The 20,322-nt window shown below is 43.1% G+C and overlaps 1 protein-coding gene across 24 annotated transcripts in view; it reads right to left on the reverse strand.

Annotated features, from left to right (window-relative positions):
• The window catches only part of Kalrn (kalirin RhoGEF kinase), a 612,231-nt gene that overhangs the window by 320,225 nt on the left and 271,684 nt on the right, over nt 1-20,322 (reverse strand). For all 24 annotated transcript variants that reach the window (XM_052740404.1, XM_052740400.1, XM_052740397.1 and 21 more), the window contains exon 10: nt 12,741-12,863. In XM_052740404.1, the coding sequence (XP_052596364.1) occupies nt 12,741-12,863 (123 nt within the window). The remainder of the gene's footprint in view (nt 1-12,740; nt 12,864-20,322) is intronic.

Consider the following 20,322-nt stretch of genomic DNA (forward strand, 5'->3'; position numbering starts at 1 on the left):
GGAAATCCACAGAACCATAAGGACACACTTGAAAAATCTGTATCTGCTAAAAGAAGAATAAAATAAAATAAAATCTACTAAACTGGAGAATTTAAAAGGAATGGGTGAATTCCTAGATACATATGACCTACCAAAATTAAATCAAGATGAAGTAAATAGCTTACATAGATCGGTAACAACCATGGGATAGAAGCAGTAATTAAAAATCTCTTAACTAAATAAAGTCTAGGGCCATATGGATATAGCATAGAATTCTACTGGACCTTCAAAGAACAAACACAATACCCCTCAAATTATTTTGTAAAATAGAAAAGGAACACTACTCTGGTGGTTTGAATGAAAATGGCTCCCATAGGCTCATATATTTAAACGTTTGCTCCCCAGGAGGCACACTGTTTTAGGAAGGAGTGAGAGGTGTGGCCTTGGAGGAGGTGTGTTGCTGTTAGAGGAGGTGTGACACTGTGGATGGGCTCTGAGGTTTCAAAAGCCCATGCTAGGCCCAAGCTCTCCCCCCACCCACCTCTGGTTTATGGACCAACTGTTAGCTCCCAGTTACTGCTCCAGTGCCTGCCTGCCTGCCTGCCTGCCATGCTCCCTGCCATGATGGTCATGGATTCACGCTCTGAAACTATAAGCAAGGCCCTAATTTAAATGCTTTCTTTTATAAGCTGTCTTGGTCATGGTGTCCCTTCAGAGTAATAGAACAGTAACCAAGACAATTACCTTTTTTTTTAAAAAAAAAAAATGAGGCCAGGAATACCCCGATACCCAAATCAGACAAAGATCCAAGAAATAAAGAAAATTATAGCATTTTTTCCTGAGAAGCATAGATGTAAAATTTAAATAAAAGACCTAGAAGCCAAATTCAAGAGCACATTCATCAAAGATTATCTACCATGATCAAGTCGACTTCATCCCAGAGATGCAGAGATGGTTCAACATAAATGTAATCTACCATATAAATTAGACTCAAGGACAGACACCACATGATCAGCTGCAAACAAGGCAATTTACAAAATCCAACCATTTTCATGATAGAAGTCCTATAGCATCTAAGAATACAGAGAACACATCTCAATATAATAAAGGCCATATAAAACAAGTCCACAGTTAACATAATGCTAAATAGAGAAAAACAAAAAGCATTCCCACTAAAATCAGGAGCGAAACAATGGTGTGCACTCTTCCACTCATATTCAGTTGAGTACTTGAAGTCTTAGCTAGAACAGTAAGACAAGTGAAGGGGATCAAGGGGACAAAAGTGGGGAAAAAAGAAGTAAAAGTATCTTTATTTGTAGTTAATAAGGTTCTATACATGAAAGACCAGAAAGACTCCACCAGAAAACCTTCTACAGCTGATAAACATATTCAGCAAAGTATCAGGATACAAAATTAGCACACAAAAATCAGTAGTTTTCCTATATACAAATGACAAAACAGAGAGAAAGGAATCAGGGAAACAAACCCCACTTACAAGAGCCTCAAAAATACCTTGGAATACATATAACTAAGGAAGGGATGACTTTTATATTGAAAGCTTGAAGACACTGCAGAAGATAATGAAGAAGCTTCATCCCTACGGGCTGCTTTTTATAGTGCGGTAAGGTGATATGCACACAACTGAAGATGAAAAATAAAACATCAATCTTACCCAGCTGGGAACACCACATGCTACAGTGATGGCTGTCCAGGCAAGATGTGCAATCAGTGGCAATAGTGGCACTGAGGTAATGGGAGTAACCAACCACTCATACCTGGCACTGTGAACAGGGCCAAGAACCCGCAGCTAGACAGATCGCTATGCACTATGGGAGGACCTACTAAATGGATAGAGCACTAAAACAACTCCTCATGGCTTATTGCTATAGCTCTAAAGCAGTATACCTCCCAAGCCTCATCTGAGAAACAACTTCTTGCAGTAGATAATTAACACAATTGGTCAGTGTGCCAAGACTAAGAGACTACAGGGCACTCATTCTAAAGGGGACATCTATATTGCACCCCTCCTCCCAAGGCTCAGGGCGATCTTCTCAAAGACTATAAAAGCCAGAGGTGGTAGATAACAAGGAAACAGCAGTGTTTCCAGACCCAACAGGGCAGTTGCACATACGAACTAAAAGCAATTGTGATGGCGTGCACAGGAAAGACTTGAACAAGCTCAGGCCAGACAAAATTTCATCATGGAGAGAGAGGGGTAAGTGGGCATGAAGCCCCATCCAAAGCTGAGAAAATATTGGCATTTGATCGTTGTTGGGAGAGGGAGGGTCTGTTTTCTTTAAGGATGTGACCCCTGTTACATTGACCAAGCTTCAAGTCAATCCACACATCCAAGAATATTTAGGAACACAAATTGAGCTCTGTGGGTTTGTGGTTTGTGTTTTAAGAGAGAGAACATGAAGCTGGGTGAGTAGGGAGGTAGTAGGATCTAGGAGTTGGGAGGATGAATATGATCAAAGTATGTTTTATTAAATTCTCAAAGAATAAAATGTTATTTAAAATTAGAGCAGTGTTCAACACATGAAAAGTACTCAGGAGGGGGTTAATGATTATTATTGTTTTTTTGATCATTTCAACAAGAAGAAAAAATTGGCAACCGTCAAATATGACACATTGGATCTGATGAGTTGCCCTGATTCAAAATTAGAATATTGAATATAAAATCAGTATACAACCTTTACTTTTGGTTTTGCTTTGGCCTTTAAGATTGTTTTTAAAAGGCCAGACATGGTGGTGCAATTCCTGTCATCTAAGTACGAGGGAGGTGATGGAAGGAGGAAGAGTGTGAATCCAAGATCAGCCTGGATCACGCAGTGAAACCCTGAAAAAATATCAAGCTCCCCCTATTTAGCGTAGGACGGCTGAAACTTCCTCTGGAAAAACCATGGAAACAGTGTAGGGCTGAACAAAAGGCTGTAGGAAGAATTGTCATTTTCTTTTCATTCTTTCTTTCTTTCTTTCTTTTTTGTTTTTGTTTTTTTCTGAGACAGGGTATCTCTGTGTATTTTTGGTGCCTGTCCTGGATCTCACTCTGTAGACCAGGCTGGCCTTGAACTCACAGAGATCCGCCTGCCTCTGCCTCCTGAGTGCTGGGATTAAAGGCGTGTGCCACCATTTTCTTATCAGAAGTGTTTTTCTATGGAGCTTCAGCATAAATATTTTTTTAAATAAAAAAAATGGTCAAAGAAATCATTATCATTCAAACTTCAACCCAAATGGCTGAATTTTTGTTTTGTTTTGTTTTTGTTTTTCAAAGTGCCACATTCTGTCTAGGCTGCCATTATCTCACTGCAAACTCATTTATTCTACCAGTGTGTGGCTCCAGGGCTAGGATCTGACAGCATTCATTCAGTCTCCCTCCCTCCCATCTCTCATCCTTAGAGACTACCAGGCCTGAAATCCACTCAACAAAGGAGCTGTTGAATCTATACCATTCACTCATGTGATGTTTCAAGTAAGTACCACTTGCATGTTGACTCACTGTGCTAGGGGCTAGGAGAAAAAGACAAATTAGACAGAATTCCTGCTCTGAGGAGGGGATGGGGCTAGCGTAAAGCTAACCAAGACTGCCACAGCAAAGATAATGCTGTGAGGCTAGGAAAGGAGCTCCGTGTGTAAACCAAGTGAATTTCCAGAAAAGGTACTATGGTAAGTTATGATTTTCTAGAAAAAGGTACTATGATAAGTTTGATAAGGTGCATAATCAGAGACAATAAATCATGGAGGTAATATACAATCAATGGATTAATCATTTGATGGATTCACAACACAATGGCTGTAGTGATTTGAATAGGTATGGCTCTTATAGACTCTTGTTTGAATGCTAGGTCACAGGGAGTGCTGTGGGATAATGCTTTTGTACACTGGTTTAATAAAATGCTGATTGGCCAGTAGCCAGGCAGGAAGTATAGGCGGGATAAGCAGACAAGGAGAATTCTGGGCAGAGGAAGGCTGAGTCAGGAGACGCCAGTCCACCGTCCAGGGAGCAGCATGTAATGGCACACAGGTAAAGCCACAAAACATGTGGTGACATATAGATTAACAAAAATGAGCTGAGTTTAAGTGTAGGAGCTAGTCAGTGGTAGGCCTGAGCTAATGGCTGAGCAGTTTTAATTAATATAAGCCTCTGTGTGTTTACTTGGGTCTGAGTGGCTGTGGAACAGGCAGGACACAGGAAAACTTCTAACTACAAGGGAGTGGCACTATTAGGAGGTGTGGCCTTGTTGAAGTGGGTGTGGCCTTGTTGGAGGAAGTGTGTCACTGTGGAGGAGGGTTTTGAAGTCTCATATATGCTCAAGCCATGCCTAGTGTGACAGTTTACTTCCTGCTGCTTGTGGATCAAGATTAGAACTCTCAGCTCTTTCTCCAGCACCATGTCTGTCTGCATTTCTTGCCATGATGATAATGGACTAAACCTCTGAAACTGTAAGCCAATCTCAATGAAATGTTTTCTTTTATAAGAGTTGCCATGGTCATGGTGTCTCTTCACAGCAGCAGAAACCCAAACTAAGACAGCTTGCGTAACTTATGGAATAAGAACAGTGTGATGAGACATGTAGTTCTAGAAATCAGTTTGTATCTATGTGGGGATGAACTTAAGGTTCTGTAAAGGAAAACAGAAGGGCTATGGCAGTGATCTCAGCAAGTGATGAGACTCTTACCTAAAGCAGTGCAATGTGGATGGAGGAAAAGGGAACTCATTAAAGAGGTGGAGTCAATAAGCCTTTGCAATGACCTCAGTGAGGGCCGAAAGCAAGGCAAGAGCCAAGAATGACTCCAAGGTTCTAGACTGAGTAACTGCGCAGCTGGTACCCTCTACAACTACAGGTAATACAAGAGCAAGCAGAAGCCTGGGAAGTGTCCAAAGGAGATGATAAAATGGACTCTTGGAATTTCTCCTTGAGAAATTAAAACAGAGGTATCTAGAAAACCAATGAGTTTATGCATATAGTTCTCAGGGTAAGATTAGAGATGGAAGACGGGTTTGGGAGCCAACAGAAGATGAACCTAGGAAAGACTATAAAACATTCAGGGCATGTGCATGAAGAGAAGGGTCTAAGGGGTCCATGCTGCAGGGAAGATCGTAAGAAGTACCAGGCAGAAAGGCAAAAGAAGAGCAGAAGCCCATCATTCAAGGCTGGGGGGAAGAGAACTTGAAAAGGAGGTAGTAGTTGACGGGATCAAATACTAAGGAAGAAAATTCAGGATCTGTATAGTGTCTTTCAGATTAACGAACAAAAATGGCCCATTGGAGACTTTAGTAAGCATCATAGTTGTGGGATGTGGTGGAAAACATTCACCTCATGGTGGCCAGGAACTAGAGTAACAGAAACAGGAAGGCTCCAGGGACAAAACAGGCCCCAAGAAACTGCCCCTAATGACCTACTTCCTCCAGTTAGGTCCTACTTCCTTAAGTTTTCAGAACTTCCCCAAACAGCGCCACCAGCTCAGGACCCAGGCTTAAATATATGAGCCTGATGGGGTCATTTCATATTCAAACTCTAACAGCATTATTGACTAAAATTGGATGTATCCAGTTCCTTTAACTTCACATTCCTGGCAGCCTTCCAACAGTTGGAAGTTGTTGTCAGTATCTTTTGAAAGTATAATTTCCAGAATAAGTATACTACATGTGATCTAAACAGCAAGATTATAGAAAAAAAATTCTTTTTCTGATGTAAAGATTCTATTTTAGTTTATATTATCTTTCAAAAGCCTTTATCATGCTTCTGTGCTCTAGGAATAGTCTAAACTCTTGCCCCCCTAAAGACTAAGTTTCTTGGGAGTTGAGACAGCCAAATAGTGTTTGAGGTTTTAAAGAAATAACATTATTATTTACTTTCTACTATGTAGAATCTTCACTCTTAATAGTTTAACTGACGTGTGTGTGTGTGTGTGTGTGTGTGTGTGTGTGTGTATTAGAACTGTGTTGCAAACTTGCCAGGAAAAGCTGGAAAATGAAAACCACCCTCACTACCATAGTTTCCTCCAGAACTAGAACCACATCAGAACAGTATCTTTATTGCCTCTGTCTGATGGAGCAGACTACAGCTTGTGTGTATGTGCGTCTTGTGTTTTTGTATTACTTCTTTGTATTTCTTACTACCCTCCGGCTGTAGACTCTATGAAGACATGGAATGCATGGAACTCCCTGATCTATCCTCTCTCCTACTGGAGACTCCTCTTCAGTGGCCACTTTTCTAGTTAAGTGGTTTGATCCACTGAGGCCACCGGGACATTTGCTACATCTGTCTTCTTGTGTCCAATGATCAAGTGTGCTGCTTGGAGCATATGCCATATGTTGGATTTTAGAAAAATAATCTAAGTGCAGTTTGAAGTTTGACTTGTTGGGGCTTTCTTTTACTTTTAACCTAAGATGATCTAAGAATATTTTCTTCACAGTGCTTCTCTCTATACTACCTGTGAAGAGCCTGAGGCATTTCTGGTATTGGCTTTCCTGGGATTATTTTCCCAGGAAATGAATTTCCTTCAAACTCATTTAAATCCTTCCGCACAGACCAGCAGGGTTCCCTGACAATTGGTATCCTTTCCATTCTTCACAGGAGGCTCTCTACCCCTTGCCAGAAGTGCATCCTGCTCACTCGGCAGACACGGTCCAGAAACCTTTCAGAAATACGCTTCACACAGCCAGCCATTTGTTTCCCAAAGCTGCCCTTCTTTGCCAGTCACTACATCACATGGAAAGAGAGCTGAAAACACCACCTGTGCTTAGGAGTCTCTCAGTTTGTTAAAGCCATTAGGAACACAGCCCCAGGGCTTCTGCATGTGAGGAAGTAGAAACAGAGGCAGAGGAATTAATCCACAGGCTTGATAAGGGATGTGTGGTGACCTTTCCATAATATCATCAATAGTGGTGCCTACCCCAATTATTCACATCAAAGATAAGCAAAATGACCTTAGGACTCTTGGTCGAGTATTATCCACACATAAAACACCCCCCCCCCCGCCCCACACACACCCCGACAAGAGTGCTCACTAAATCCTTTCTCCATCAGTTCAAGCTCGTGACTTCTCCCTGGTGTCCACAGAGGCAAGGCAATGTCCTGAATCCATCTGAAATGTCACATGAAATCTGAAGGGCAAGACTATACACTTCATCTCCAGGCTTCTTCACATCCTTCCCCTTGCCAACTTCATGACATTACATTTTATACATATGCTTGGCTTTCTTCTTCAGAACTTTTTCATCTGCCTAGAAACCTTTCGTCCTTGCGAAGAAGCCGGAGTGTGAGAAGGCCTCTGTGGAGACTCTCCTACCTTTGCCATCTGCTCTCGTCTGCAGCCGCTATAAATGGCCATCATCTTGGGCTGAAGAGAAGATGCAACTCATCCCAAAGGACACCACGCCACCCTCGGCAGCCATGTTTACTGGATCACCAGACGAAGTAATGTTATTCTTAGCTTTCACCCACAATTCTCTTTGAAAACTCCAAAGGTGGGGGGGAGAATTTTTCTTCTCTTAAGTTGAAACTTTTCAGAGACCAAATATGCATGTCATGTTTTTATTAGATTATAGAAACTGTAGTTTCTCAATGCTCAACATTGAGACTTCACAGTGCATGGAGATTAATGGCGGCTAATGGCCAGCTTTCAGGGCACAGGCTCTTAACCCTATGCACAACCCTGGCTTACTTGCCTGTAGCACCGCAGGTTCATTGAGGACACATTGACTATCCAGTTATCAAAGATACACTGATCCACGAGAGTCCTTCTATTTCCACACATTTTAGTTTGGTCTCAAATGCAGAATGGATTTTTAAATGTATTCTATTCATATTTGAGGGAAAAAAAACCCCTCCAACGTCCAAGGCATCATACAGCAAAACAACTAAATGGAGATTTATTGACTGAATTACTTCATTGTGTCCATGTTTTATTATTTCTTTAAATCGTCGATTCTTTCCAAACTATTGCACTAATGCTACTTAAATGTGCCTAGCTGCTGAAATGTGATTTGGTGTGTTGAGACTTTAGGCAATGTATATTCAAATGTAAATGCTTCTAATTTGGGGCTACCTAGGCTTATAGAAAAATCTGGCCTTTCAGATAATGAGACCATAAAGCAGACCACTCACCGGGCAGCACAGCTGCTCTCTAAACCACAGGCATTTGAGTGCCTTCCTACCACATAGAAGTATCTCAGGCTAATACAGGAGTACTACACTCCAATCTGTCCCCTGCAAAGACATGGGAGCATCTATCCCCTCACAATCATGCTACTAAGGGCAACAATTCATGCTTGTTCATTATCCCAATGACAATGGACTTCACAAATATAAATGCCTCTTAAAATCTGCTTTATTCTACGGCTGGGTCATTTGGTGAGTTAACAGATAACTTGGGTCGAGTTTTTGAGTTTTTTGGTTTTTTTTAGCAGGATTGGGGGTACATCTATTAGTGTCAGGGTGTCACGTCTCCTATAGGAGCAAAGCAAGCTAAGTGAGGCAGACTTGGAAGGTCTGTGGACACAGATTCCCTGGAGCATCCCTGCCTAGGCCCTCACTACCTGCACTTTGAATGCCTCCTGCCCCCACCCATCTTGCAGGTTCTAGGGACTACTGCCTTCCCACGGCATAGCTACTAGGTAGCTTGTTCAAACAGCGCCATCTGCAGGATGGCCTAGATACTTCTAAATACTTTATCTCTAAATAATTTGAATTTCTTTCAAGTGTATTCAAGAACGATTATGAACAAAAACCATTTAGTTGTTTTGCTGTATGATGCCCTGGTTGTTGGGTTTCTTTCCCTCAAACATGAATAGAATACATTTAAAAATCCATTCTGCATTTGAGACCAAACTAAATGTTCAATGGTGGATAATGGATCGGTATACTGATTCTTCATAGAATTTACAACTGTCTGAATAGCTGCCTTAACTGTCTTTACCTCAGGGTGTCCAATCATAGGTACCTTCACCATCCTAGAATGAAGATGCATTTGTTCAGGGGTTTTACTGCCCCTTCAAGCTCTCCTCAGGGTGAGTCATTTCCTTTGCTCGAGTGCTTGCTCTTTCCTTCAGAAAACCAAATTTCTGGGGACCACAACAGATGTAGTAGCTTTCTCCCTGACCCTACTCAAAACCTGAATACGGAGAATGAGTGCTTAGAACTCACTCCTCATGTCGGCCTTACGTCAAAGTCTCCTCAGACGATGAGGTTAAAAGATGAGTGGCCCTCTAGAGCACTGCTTAGAAGTGACCCCCAATTTGCTAGTCTACCACCTGCGCTGTAGAGACATGATGAACCTCACCCCTCCTGGCCATGCCTACCACAACACCACCAAAGGACATGGAACAAGGGCTGTGGCTTTTTGTCACGGCTCTCTCTCTCGTTGTCCAAGCATTTTCTGTGTTGGCACACACCTATCATCCCAGCATTCAGGAGACTTAAGCAGGAGGACAAGTTTGAGGCTAGCCTGGACTACTAGTGAGTTCCAGATCAGCCTTGACTGTATAAGAGAGATTCTATCTAAAAGAAAAAAATACACTTTTTGTTTAGATCACTTCCTTCCAATAGCCCTCACCTAACTGAGACCAGAAGCAAAAGAAAAACAAACCTTTCCTGTGGGATTGCTCTGTCTTCATCTCCCAGCAACCATGTCCCATAGAGCAAATCCAGTCTCAGGGAGGCAGCTACTGACAGTCCATGTACTCTCTTTTGTGGTCTGATTTTCTTATTAAAAACAGAAAGTCAAGGTTGCTAAACAGCTCAAATAGTTCAGAGTAGGGATGGGACAAAGGGAGAGGTCTGATTAATTTTCAAACCACAACCTCCAGCTTCCCTGGCCCATTCACAAAAGCTCATGACCCCCTTGCTCAGGCTCTAACCTTTCAGCCCACCTTGTTCTTCTTTACAGAGGATACACTCCTGAGCCTTTTGGAAGTCAGAACGCCCTTCTGTTTGAAAAAAAGATGGAGTCCACTCAGAAAGCTCATGTAGGGAGATATGAACTATTCATTGGCAGGGTCAGAGAAAAACTGCCAAGGCTGCCAGACAGGATGGCACTGCTGCTTCCCCACTCTTTTTAAAGTCACATATACATATATGCCAATGGACACTGAGAATGAATTTTATACCCAGCTCCTATACACAACAAAGACAGAACAAGGACACAAAGATGTCTCCGGAGCTTGATATACCTGCATAATCTCCGCAGAGCTACTGATAAGCAAGGTGATGTGGCCACATTAAGGAACTTCCTGAGCCTCCATGTTGTCTTCTAGTTGATATTATCTATCCATAACTCAAAAATGTGTCCGTTCTTTCTTTAGTATGAATTTAAGTTAGTGTGTGCCTCTTCTGATAACTGAAAAGCACTGTTCCACATGTAAGGAGTATCAGGCATTGGTGGAAAAGTCTGAAGAAATGGGGTCATGGTGGACACAGGCTTATCTGAATGTAACCACACACAAAAGCCAATAAGCCTCTCAAGGTCTACAAACCAAGACTAGAGATGTCCTTGAGGCCATAGCCCATTACAGGCAATAAGAAGACACCAAGGAAAGCTGAGCTAAGTCAGGGCTGAGGGTGTCTTTGGTGACATCCTTCCAGAAAAAAGGAGGGTCTGGACAGCTCAGAGAAGAGGAACAGTGAAACTATGGGATGGATCTACTCTAAGAGACCACCCACATACAACAGCTCCACTCTGTAGAGGGATGCACATGTTCTGTTGTATCCTAACAGACTAGAGAGAAACCCAGAGCATCTGGATCAGGGCTGTATCTTGTTCCTTAGGGCCCACAGAGCACCGGTGTCCATACAACATTGATCAAGCACAGCTTGTCCTGCAGAGTGTCTTCATATGACTAAAAATATGGAGGAGTGCCTCATGAGCCCTCAGCTGTAGCTAAGGAGCGACTGACAGTTGATGGTTTCTGGGGAAGAGAGTCAAGTTTTCTTTAAAGGTGTGTGGCCTGGTAGGTTGACCATGTTCCAGTGGATGCCCCCATACCCATGTGTATACGGGCAGCACAAATTAGACTCAGTGAGTTTTTATTTTTATGTTTTAAGAAAAGATATGAAGTTGGGAGTCAGTGGGGAGGTAAAGAGTGGGTCTGGGAGGAGTAGGGGTGAATGACTAAAATACACTGTATCTATAAAATTCTCAGAAAAACCTCCCAAAATATTATATTTAACAACTGTAGTAAAAGATACACAACATGAAGTCATATTTACAATTGTAATGTTCTGTGCAACCATCACACCCATGTATCTTAGGACGTCGTCTTGCAAAACCAAACTTTGTGACACAGTAACACCCTCACTTTCCTACTCCCCGGCCGCCACCATTCTCCTCCATCTCTGTGAACGTGGCTTACACCAGGCTCTCTGGGTAAGAGTGGAACCACACATATTGTGACTGGTCTCCTTCCCTTAGTATAAGACTTCAAGGTTCACCAACACGCTCTCACCTGCTGGCACTTCCTCCCCCTTTAAAGTTGAATGATAGTTTATTGTATGTATAGATCACATTTGTTCATTTGTCCATCCTCTGATGAATGGGATGTGTGTGCTGCTCCCACCTTGGGGCTATTGGGAATATATATGTATGTATGTGTATATATATTTGAGGAATCTGCATATTTTTCTATACTGGCACATCATTTTATATACCCATCACCATGCCAAGGTTCTCACATGTGGCTTTCCCACACTGCCCGAGTTCAGATAATTTCGAACAGGGCTTTGTGTCTCTTGTATGATTGCTTTCTTCTCCCCCATCTTTTTCTCTATTTCTTTCTCATATTCTTGAAGGCCCCCTAGAGACACAGGAATGCTCCATAGCTCTTCTGTCTTCATTTGGTTCTAGATGGGTCCTCTTTTTGAACCTACAGGGGGCTGGTTGCCTTCCAAGATGAGGGCTCGGGCTTAGGGTAGCATAAACATTGAAGGCTGCCTGCATGTGGGATCACAGCCAGCTCTGGCTAAAGCTGTGATGTGACAAGGCATAGCTTTGTTATCCTTGCTACTCCAGTGACCTGATCCCTACATCCCATTTGGACATCCTGCCTAATCCCATCCTTAAGAGTTTTACTTTCTACTACAACTCGTCATACCTTTAAAAACAACTGTGCAGCAATCCTTCATCTTGAAGATGAAGGTTTTCAGGATCTATTTGGAAAATATCCCAAAAGACAGATATAACGGAATCAGGTTAAGTTTTAGAGGTAGACAAATAACCAGCCATTCAAACCATATCCTTGCCCAAATTAGAAAACAGTGCTCTTTTGAATGTGTGTCCTCAGCTAAAAGACCGAATATTGAGTACATTTTTATACTAAAGATGAAAGTGACCCTAGGAACACTCTCTGGGTACATGTACTCTGTAGGTACATAGCTGAGAACCAGGTGCCATCTCTTCCTTCAGGTCTTGATGGTGCACAGCTTTGCAAGCAGAGCTGGGGTAGTTTTTAGCTCCCACTTCTCAGGAGTGACAGTCAAAAGCAGGAACCTTGGGCTAATGATGGGTGTGATAACATTACCCTCCTGCCAGCACCACCTTGTGGACAAGACATTTTTTAGATCATAGTAGTAGGAAGGTTTTGTAAGACCTTGAACATGGGAGTCTACTGGCCTCTCACCTAGTGGCCTCTAAGGGAAGACAAAGGCCTTCTCTTATTAGGCAAAAAGAACAGCAGATATAGACTCTCAACCCAACATGCTTCCATCCAACACAGACACACAGACACACAGACACACACACACACACACACACTGTCTCACCTGAGCCACTTCTTCAAAGTCATCGTGCCTCTTCTGGAGGGCCCGTGCTCGATGCAAGGACTTCCCAACCCCAGTGTGCTTGCTGAGAAAGGCCTCACCATGGTTTTCAATCCAGTCCAGCACCTGGGCAGAGGAAGAAGACAGACAACACCAATTCCTCAGAAGAAGGAAAGACTTGTGGCACCGTGTACAACTGCGTGAACCCTCTTCACCCCACCCCATGCCCATGAGAGCAGTAGTCCAGAGAGAAAAGCCCATTGTGAACACAGTCATTGGTAATGGAACAGTCTCAGCCTCAACTAACTTCAACTCGGCCATTTTGATCTCTAGAATAGCTTGCCATTACTTTTTTGGTTTTAAATGCCCTAGTCACTCCATTATTTTATTTATGACTATTTTTGTTATTATTTTTATTATTTGTGGCTGAGGATTGAATTCAGGGTTTCCCACATGCCAGTCCATTGTTTTAAATCAGCAGCACAGGCTGCCAGACCCAGGTGAACCTCTTCACGGCTTCTACCTCATCAAATAAGGTCAGCCACACTGATAGGAAATGAGGTCACCGCGGTGAAGGAGGACTAAGCTGCTCACCCTCACTTCACCACAAAACGTCACAGCAGTAGTACCCGTCACAGGCCCCTGCCTTATTGTACTCTGGAGGTTCAGTCTTCCACCCCCATCCAGACGCTCAACATAGGTGACCACAAGGACAATAATCTCCTCTGCCTTCCTGCCACCTCTTCCCAACCAACCAACCAAACCAATCAGCTAAGGTCTCTGCATCCGAAGGCCTAGAATATTTATTTGGCTAAAATGCAGTAGAGACTCCATGTTCTCACAGGCTTAGCGATTTAGCCTGAAGACATTTTCCTCAATATTTAAGCTTGGAGCAGCAGTGGTCACAGAGGTAGAGGGAGGAGAGAGGAGATGTTAAGGTGAGAAATGTTTTCCTAAGGGATGCTTGGGAAGGTTCACAAGACCTTGAAATGCAGAGGGAACCAAATCTTAAAAAAAAAAAAAAAATTATACCTCACAGATATGAATGTATCCCAGGGAAAATGGAGGCAGCTTATTGTCTAGTCTCTAAGGAGTTGATGCTGGTTCCAGTTAAGTCAGAGTCATGCCTGTGATGCACCACCACCATACCATTGGGCCCATCCTGCTCTCATGGTACAGGCTTCTAACCAAACACCTGATTAATGACGTAACAGCCTTCTCAGATGCCGAGAGGAAGTTTCTGGAGAGTGATTCAGACGACGTAGGTTTGTCTAAAGGTGCTTTTTTCAATATGGACTTCCCCGTGGCAAACAGAAGCAGACTCAACCATTCCACAGGCTGCAGACATGCGAACTCTTCCTGTACAGAATTCAGCCTCTGGTGTTACTTTTTTGGACACTGAGATCACTTAATGTCTGCAATGTGCAAAGTATGAGAGTCTTTGAAGGCTTCCCTATCACTTTCAAAAGTCCATACCAGATGGTGCTAGTGAGAAAGATGTATGGGAATGGAGAAACGAGGTTAACAAACTTCCAAGTATAAGCATGGAGAGTCAGGTAATTAAATTACCCATCGTAATTCAGAAAAGAATGCCCCCACTCATGACTGTTTAAGCATTAGGCATGTAGGTTTTTATTTTATGTGTGTGTGTGTCTTTGTGTGTATATGCCACGAGTGTGTGAGTGCCCACAGAGGCCAGAAGAGGGCGTCAGATGCTCCGAAGCTGGAGTTACAACAGGAGGTTGTAAGCTGCCAGGTGTGGGTGCTGGAAACTGAATTTGGTGGGTCCTCTGCAAGAGCACCAAACGCTCTTCAAGGTGAGCTGTCTCTCCAGCCCCAGGAACGGGGGTGTAAAACACTTCCCACGACACACTTGGCTCTGTACACACAGAGAGATCCGGGAGGTACATTTGTGGGAAGAAAACTATGGTAGTGCTAGAGTCTGGCTTTTCAAACCCTGACCAGGCAGCAAGGAGAGGAGCTCCGAGGCTCTGTCTTCAGGTCAAGAAAAGCACCTCACTGGCCAGATTATCTCCACAGTCCCTTATAATTTTTACTGACTTAAAAAAAATTATCACTAGCTTTAAGAAAGTCGGTCATTCTAAGCCATATTGATTGAAGAGGAATGCTTTTTATCTAGTTCACACACAGTTTCTCTTTTCATTCCACGGGGGTGGGGGGGTATGATTCTATAATTTTTAAGACTTTTTTAAAAGAGCAATTTGTTTCCTTTTAAAGTAATTTAGCTTTCCTTAAAACAGCAATTCATTTTCAGTCAGGGCCACTTAGTTTACTTAATTAGCTCTGCTTTTATTACTCAAAAAACTATTTATTTCATATTTGAGAGGCTTTTATTCTGTTTAACACAACTTCAATTATTCTGTGATGTTATATTGAGAACACTCAGTACAGCTTCTGCCCGAGATCTAAAGGTGTGGAGAAATACATGCAACCTGGATAAGCATTCAAGGACGGTGTGGAAATCAGTTCAGCAAATAAAAAAGCAAAGGATTTAGCAAATGAATAAAATTACTTTGGATATACTTATAGAAAAAGTACTTAGGGACCCATGCATACAACCAATAGATAAAGTGCTGCTGAAAGTGATTTCTGCTGGGTTTGTTTCTGATGGTTCAGCTGGAGCCCTTACCTCCGATACACACATGCATAACACAAGCTCTCTTGATCCTGACCCATGATCTTCCGTGTAACACAGCTTCCCAGGCAGACCTGCACAGCAGGCCAGTGTGCTTCTCTGTAGACACTGACAGTGTTGGCAGTTACATCATACTGGAATTTCTCATGCAGCTCTGGAATTCTGGACACCCTCGGGTTTTTGATGAGTAAGGAATGGTGTGCCAGGCCCCAGAATCTGAATATTTTTGAATGAAGAGGAATCATCTCTCTAGCTAAAAAAATCCCTGGATCCCATGAGTATAAATAGACATCAAAGCATCCCTTGTATGTACCCAACGATTAGTCCCTCTCATCTGTCTATAAGATTATTTATTTATATTTAAAGTACTCCATGATGAATTATAGTCAAGGTGGTATAAGATGAGAGGGCTATGCAGATCTGTTGATGGCTTTTGAGCTGGTATTTAAGCATTTCTGGCACCGGAGATGTTGTCTTTTTGTTTTTAATCTGAAGAGTCCTTGAGCAGCAGATAAGAATGGAACATGAATATGCCTGTGTTTATGTATCAGTCTTACTGTGCCCTAGAAGCGAGCACTAGAGCTACCCCACGGATACGAGGCTATAGAGAGTCACAAGTGGTCCTGACTCTAGGAACTTGGTCATGGGCTAACGAACACTAGTCACTAAATCACACAACTCTTCATTAATCGCTGAGATGAAAATCACCAAAAAGCCAGATGCTTTCTAGATGGAGTTGGGGAAGGTCTCTGAAGAAATGAGACTTTACTGTGATTCAAGTGACAATATTACTTAGCTAAGTTAGAAATGGAAAAGACGCACACATGCGGGACTTAAGTAGGAAGGAAATAGGAAACAGGTCCAGAGAAATCTGACCAAAACTTCAGTGAGTTATGGGGTGCTGAATGGAAGGTTCTAGTAACTACTTTGTAACCACGCACCGAAAGGCTGCAAAGGGGAGAGACGCCATCGGATCCCCCGCGGAAAAGCTGCTGCTTTGACTATGGAAAGTCAACTGGAGGGAAGCAAGAGGTGAGAAAATGAGACAAAAGTAGATATTCTGACAAGACCGATGGAGGCTTAGATTTGGAAAAACCACTGCCGGGATTTGGTGGCTGAATGTGGTGGTGACAGAAGAAAGCAGTAAGGCCGACTACCAGGGGCACAGCCTGCCGGGAACGGAAAGGGGGAGGTAGTCACCGGACCCAATGAAAGGAGCGAGGCAGGCTAGCTCATAGACGCAGACTTCTTAGGATCTCTCTCTGCGCGCATGCTCTGTCTGCTATGTTCATACATGACAGTGACCATTGCGACCCCGAACTCGAGTGGGAAATATCCTCTCGTGACAATTGTCAATCTGATGCGGCAAGCTGTGCTTCTGTTTTCAAAGATGTAATTTATATACTGAGGGTTAAAAACATGATTACATCATTAATGTGTGGAGTACCATTAAAAAAAAACAAAAACACTACATCCATTTTAAAAGCACCACCTTAGACTTGAATGGAATTGATGCCTATGTTGTTGACAGGGATGTTGACTGGGGTGTGGTTTTGAGACTGTTAACCCGGTACACAAAGCCCACACATCTGGGACTGGCCCTGCTCACTCTCAACTGGCTAGTGAAATTCTGCCTCACCTCTGCACACCCTGCTCTCTGGAGTTTTGTTCCTAGTGTTCTTCACTTGCGCTATGTCATCCTCCTCCAGGTTCCCACTCCCCAGGCTGCTTCCTAGCCACACTTTAGGCTACACGTAAAAATCACTGCCAATCTTTAATGACCTATCCAAGGTAAGGTGGCTCTTGCCTTTCTATGACTTGGTGTGTTTTGTTGTTGTTGTTGTTGTTGTTTTTGAGACAATGTTTCATGTCGCCAGTCTGGCCTCAAACTCAAGATATCGGTAAGGCTGTCCTTGAATTTTGGATCTTTCTGCCCCATCTCCAAAGTCCTGGGATTATAAGCATGTGCCGCCACACTCAATCCTTTGATTCTTTTCAAACAATTACTAATTAGAACAAAGTATAAGTCCATATAAGGATGAAAATACCGTCATGAAACCCGTTACTCTGTATGAATAAACATTAAAAAAAATACACATAGAAAAAAAATCTTCACAATTATGGCCCGCAGGCCTGTCTCTCCTCCTCATGGGTCTGCAACCTCCTCATAATTCCAGGGAACAACGCAGCCCAGCACTCAACACATTGTGGTTGCTTAGTATGTGCCCAAGTGAGCTATAGTCAAACTGACTCCTCCCCTACAGACCTTGGGGGTGGATGTTAACCATCCACCTTCTTCCCTCTCCCTACTGCTCACAGTCTGCATTCAGAGTTGCTCCTTTGTGTTTCTCTATCCCCTGTCACTGCCCCACTTGGCAGGTAGTTCCTAAGAGAAGGAAAGAAATTTGGGGTTTTCACACTGAATCTGATCCTCCTCTTTCTCCACCACACAGCATCCTTGCTTGCCCCTCCTGCTTTAGGGAATGGGTGATGAACATTTATGGCCATAGGTTGCCACACTCACCTGTAGCTAAGGCTTCTGCTCTCTCTGTTGAGCGACCCCATTCTGGACAAGCCTAATTTTGCTTTGTCACTAGAGTAGCCTGGACTCACCACTTCAACAATCTGACAATCTAATAACAACTTGCAAAAACTCTTGCTCCATTCTCCTGCCCTGACATTTCAACCAGAAAGAAGTGCTTGCCCAGAACAGCCTTTTCTAAGAGCTGTTTCATATCCTGAACCAGATTTGCGAGCCAATTATGCATGGTTTCTTAATCACCCCTTTCTTTTTGTCTAATTGTGTTTACTCCATCTAACATACAATCAAGATGAAATGTTCTTCAGGGCAGGAGGCATTCTTCTAGTAGCCAAGGAGGAGGGGAATATCCTTTTGAAGGAAACTATTGATTATCACTGAACAGTGGCCATGAACAGAACTGAACTAATGGGAGGTAACCTTGGCAGCAAGGACTTTGTGGTCCTGTTCTACACACCTGGACCCTCTTCTTAAACCCATCCCTAAGGTGTTTCTATTCAGCTCTCTAATCATTCACCATGGCCGTGCAACACATACATGCTTGTTTGGTTTGAGCCCTGTTTTATTTCCATCCACAGTATGAACTCCATGTGGGCAAGGGCTTTGTTTGGTTCACTGCTGTGTTCTCAAATGCTAAATAAAGGATCAAGTGAACTAAAAGAAACATGATTTTACCACTTCCTGCATGCTAAGAGGTGAAAATCATGAAAGGAGATGGATGCCTCTTGCAATCAAATACGGAATCCGAATCCCAACCTTGTGATTCCCTTATCTGGTTTTCTCTGATAAATCACCTTATTCAAAATAGGCTTTTAAGTTTGCATACTAAATTGGTCCATGGCAAAACAAGGGGCATCCAATGCTTCTAGTATAGCAAAGAATTCCTTCCTCCCAACGCGTATGTGCCAGTGCCCCAGCTCCCCGCCCCCTTCCATTCAGAAAGCCATCATTCTGAAGCAATTATGCACCAGCAGGCATCTGGAACATATTTTGTTGTTAAAGGCTCAAGTACACACAGTGTGCAAGAGCACCCAGGAGAGTCCATCAAATCACTATTCTTGTCTATTCACACAGTGCACTGCATACTGTTTCCAAAGGGGAACAGCCAGGATCACAAGTACAAGCCAGGTTGAGACTTGAGAGCAGGCAGGCGTCACTTCAAGTGCTCAATTACCAGTCACTCACTTTGTTTTTGGTCTCCTCTTTGGAACAAGTATGGTCAAAATAATATCATGCTATGGCAGGAGAAGCCATCATTTTTCTGGGTGGGCTGAGCTAACTAACGTTCATTAGCAGGTACTCAATCGGTCTTTCCCCTAAGAGTTGAAGTTCCTCCTACTGACAGGTCCATGCCAGGTAGACTAAGGCAGCTGAGAGCCCAAAGACCTCAAGTCTTAGCCATCCTCAGTTGGGGCCTTGACGCCCCAGACATCCCACACCTCTTCCCCCAGGCAGAACTGAAGTTGGGGTAACTGGAACCTCTCTGAAAGACTCTCCTCAGCCTGGTGCCAATTTATGGACCCCCCTTCTTTCCACTAAGGCTTGAAACTGTTGTCAGAAACTCTGAACTCTAAGAGTCCTCTGGGGTTCTTTTAAAATATAGGTGCCGCTTACCCCCAGATTCTGAATCAAAAAGTATGGAATTGTCTCCCCTAGGGTGCTTGAAAAACATCCCCACTCTACTCAGCTGACATTAATGCCACGAACCCAAGGACTAAACCTTGAGAAACACAGTTCCATATGCACACCTGACACCTCGTTGTTTCTATAAAAAAAATGGACAGTACTTTTTTTGGACAGCACTTCTTAGTAATTTTTACATTAGAAGCTCTCAGACCCACAGAGTCCAATTACCCTCGCTCACACTTGCCACACTCCATTACTATGACTCCCCATTCTCCCCCTACACTCCCCGAGCCCACCTATCAGATTACCTAAATTCACTCTGATTTTGCTTCCCCTCTGCTCAAAACCCTCCCATAGTTCCCTGCTAGTAATGACATGAATCCTTTCATCCTGTGCTCAGTGCCCTAGAATTAACATGTTAAGGCCTGAGGATGTGCTAAGCACAGGAAGTGACCCTGAAGAGTGACTTTCTTATTACTCATGAACATAATTAAAAATATGTTGAAGAGATTGAAGATGTTGTACATCTAGAGGGTCAGTAACCCCCTCCAAAGGGACTTCTTCCTCTCACCATCTCCCACACACAGGGAAAGTGCTGGACTTTCCTTGCAAATCATCATCTTGGGAGGATCACTCCAGTCAGAATGGAGTTTTCACTAACACACACACACACACACACACACACACACACACACACACACACACACACGGGGGGGGGCAGGGTGGGTGCAAGATGGGAAATAGGGATCCAGAAAAAAGAGCAT

The sequence above is a fragment of the Peromyscus californicus genome, unplaced genomic scaffold (assembly GCF_007827085.1).
Source record: "Peromyscus californicus insignis strain IS unplaced genomic scaffold, ASM782708v3 Scaffold_16__1_contigs__length_79575227, whole genome shotgun sequence".
NCBI classification, from domain to species: domain Eukaryota; kingdom Metazoa; phylum Chordata; class Mammalia; order Rodentia; family Cricetidae; genus Peromyscus; species Peromyscus californicus.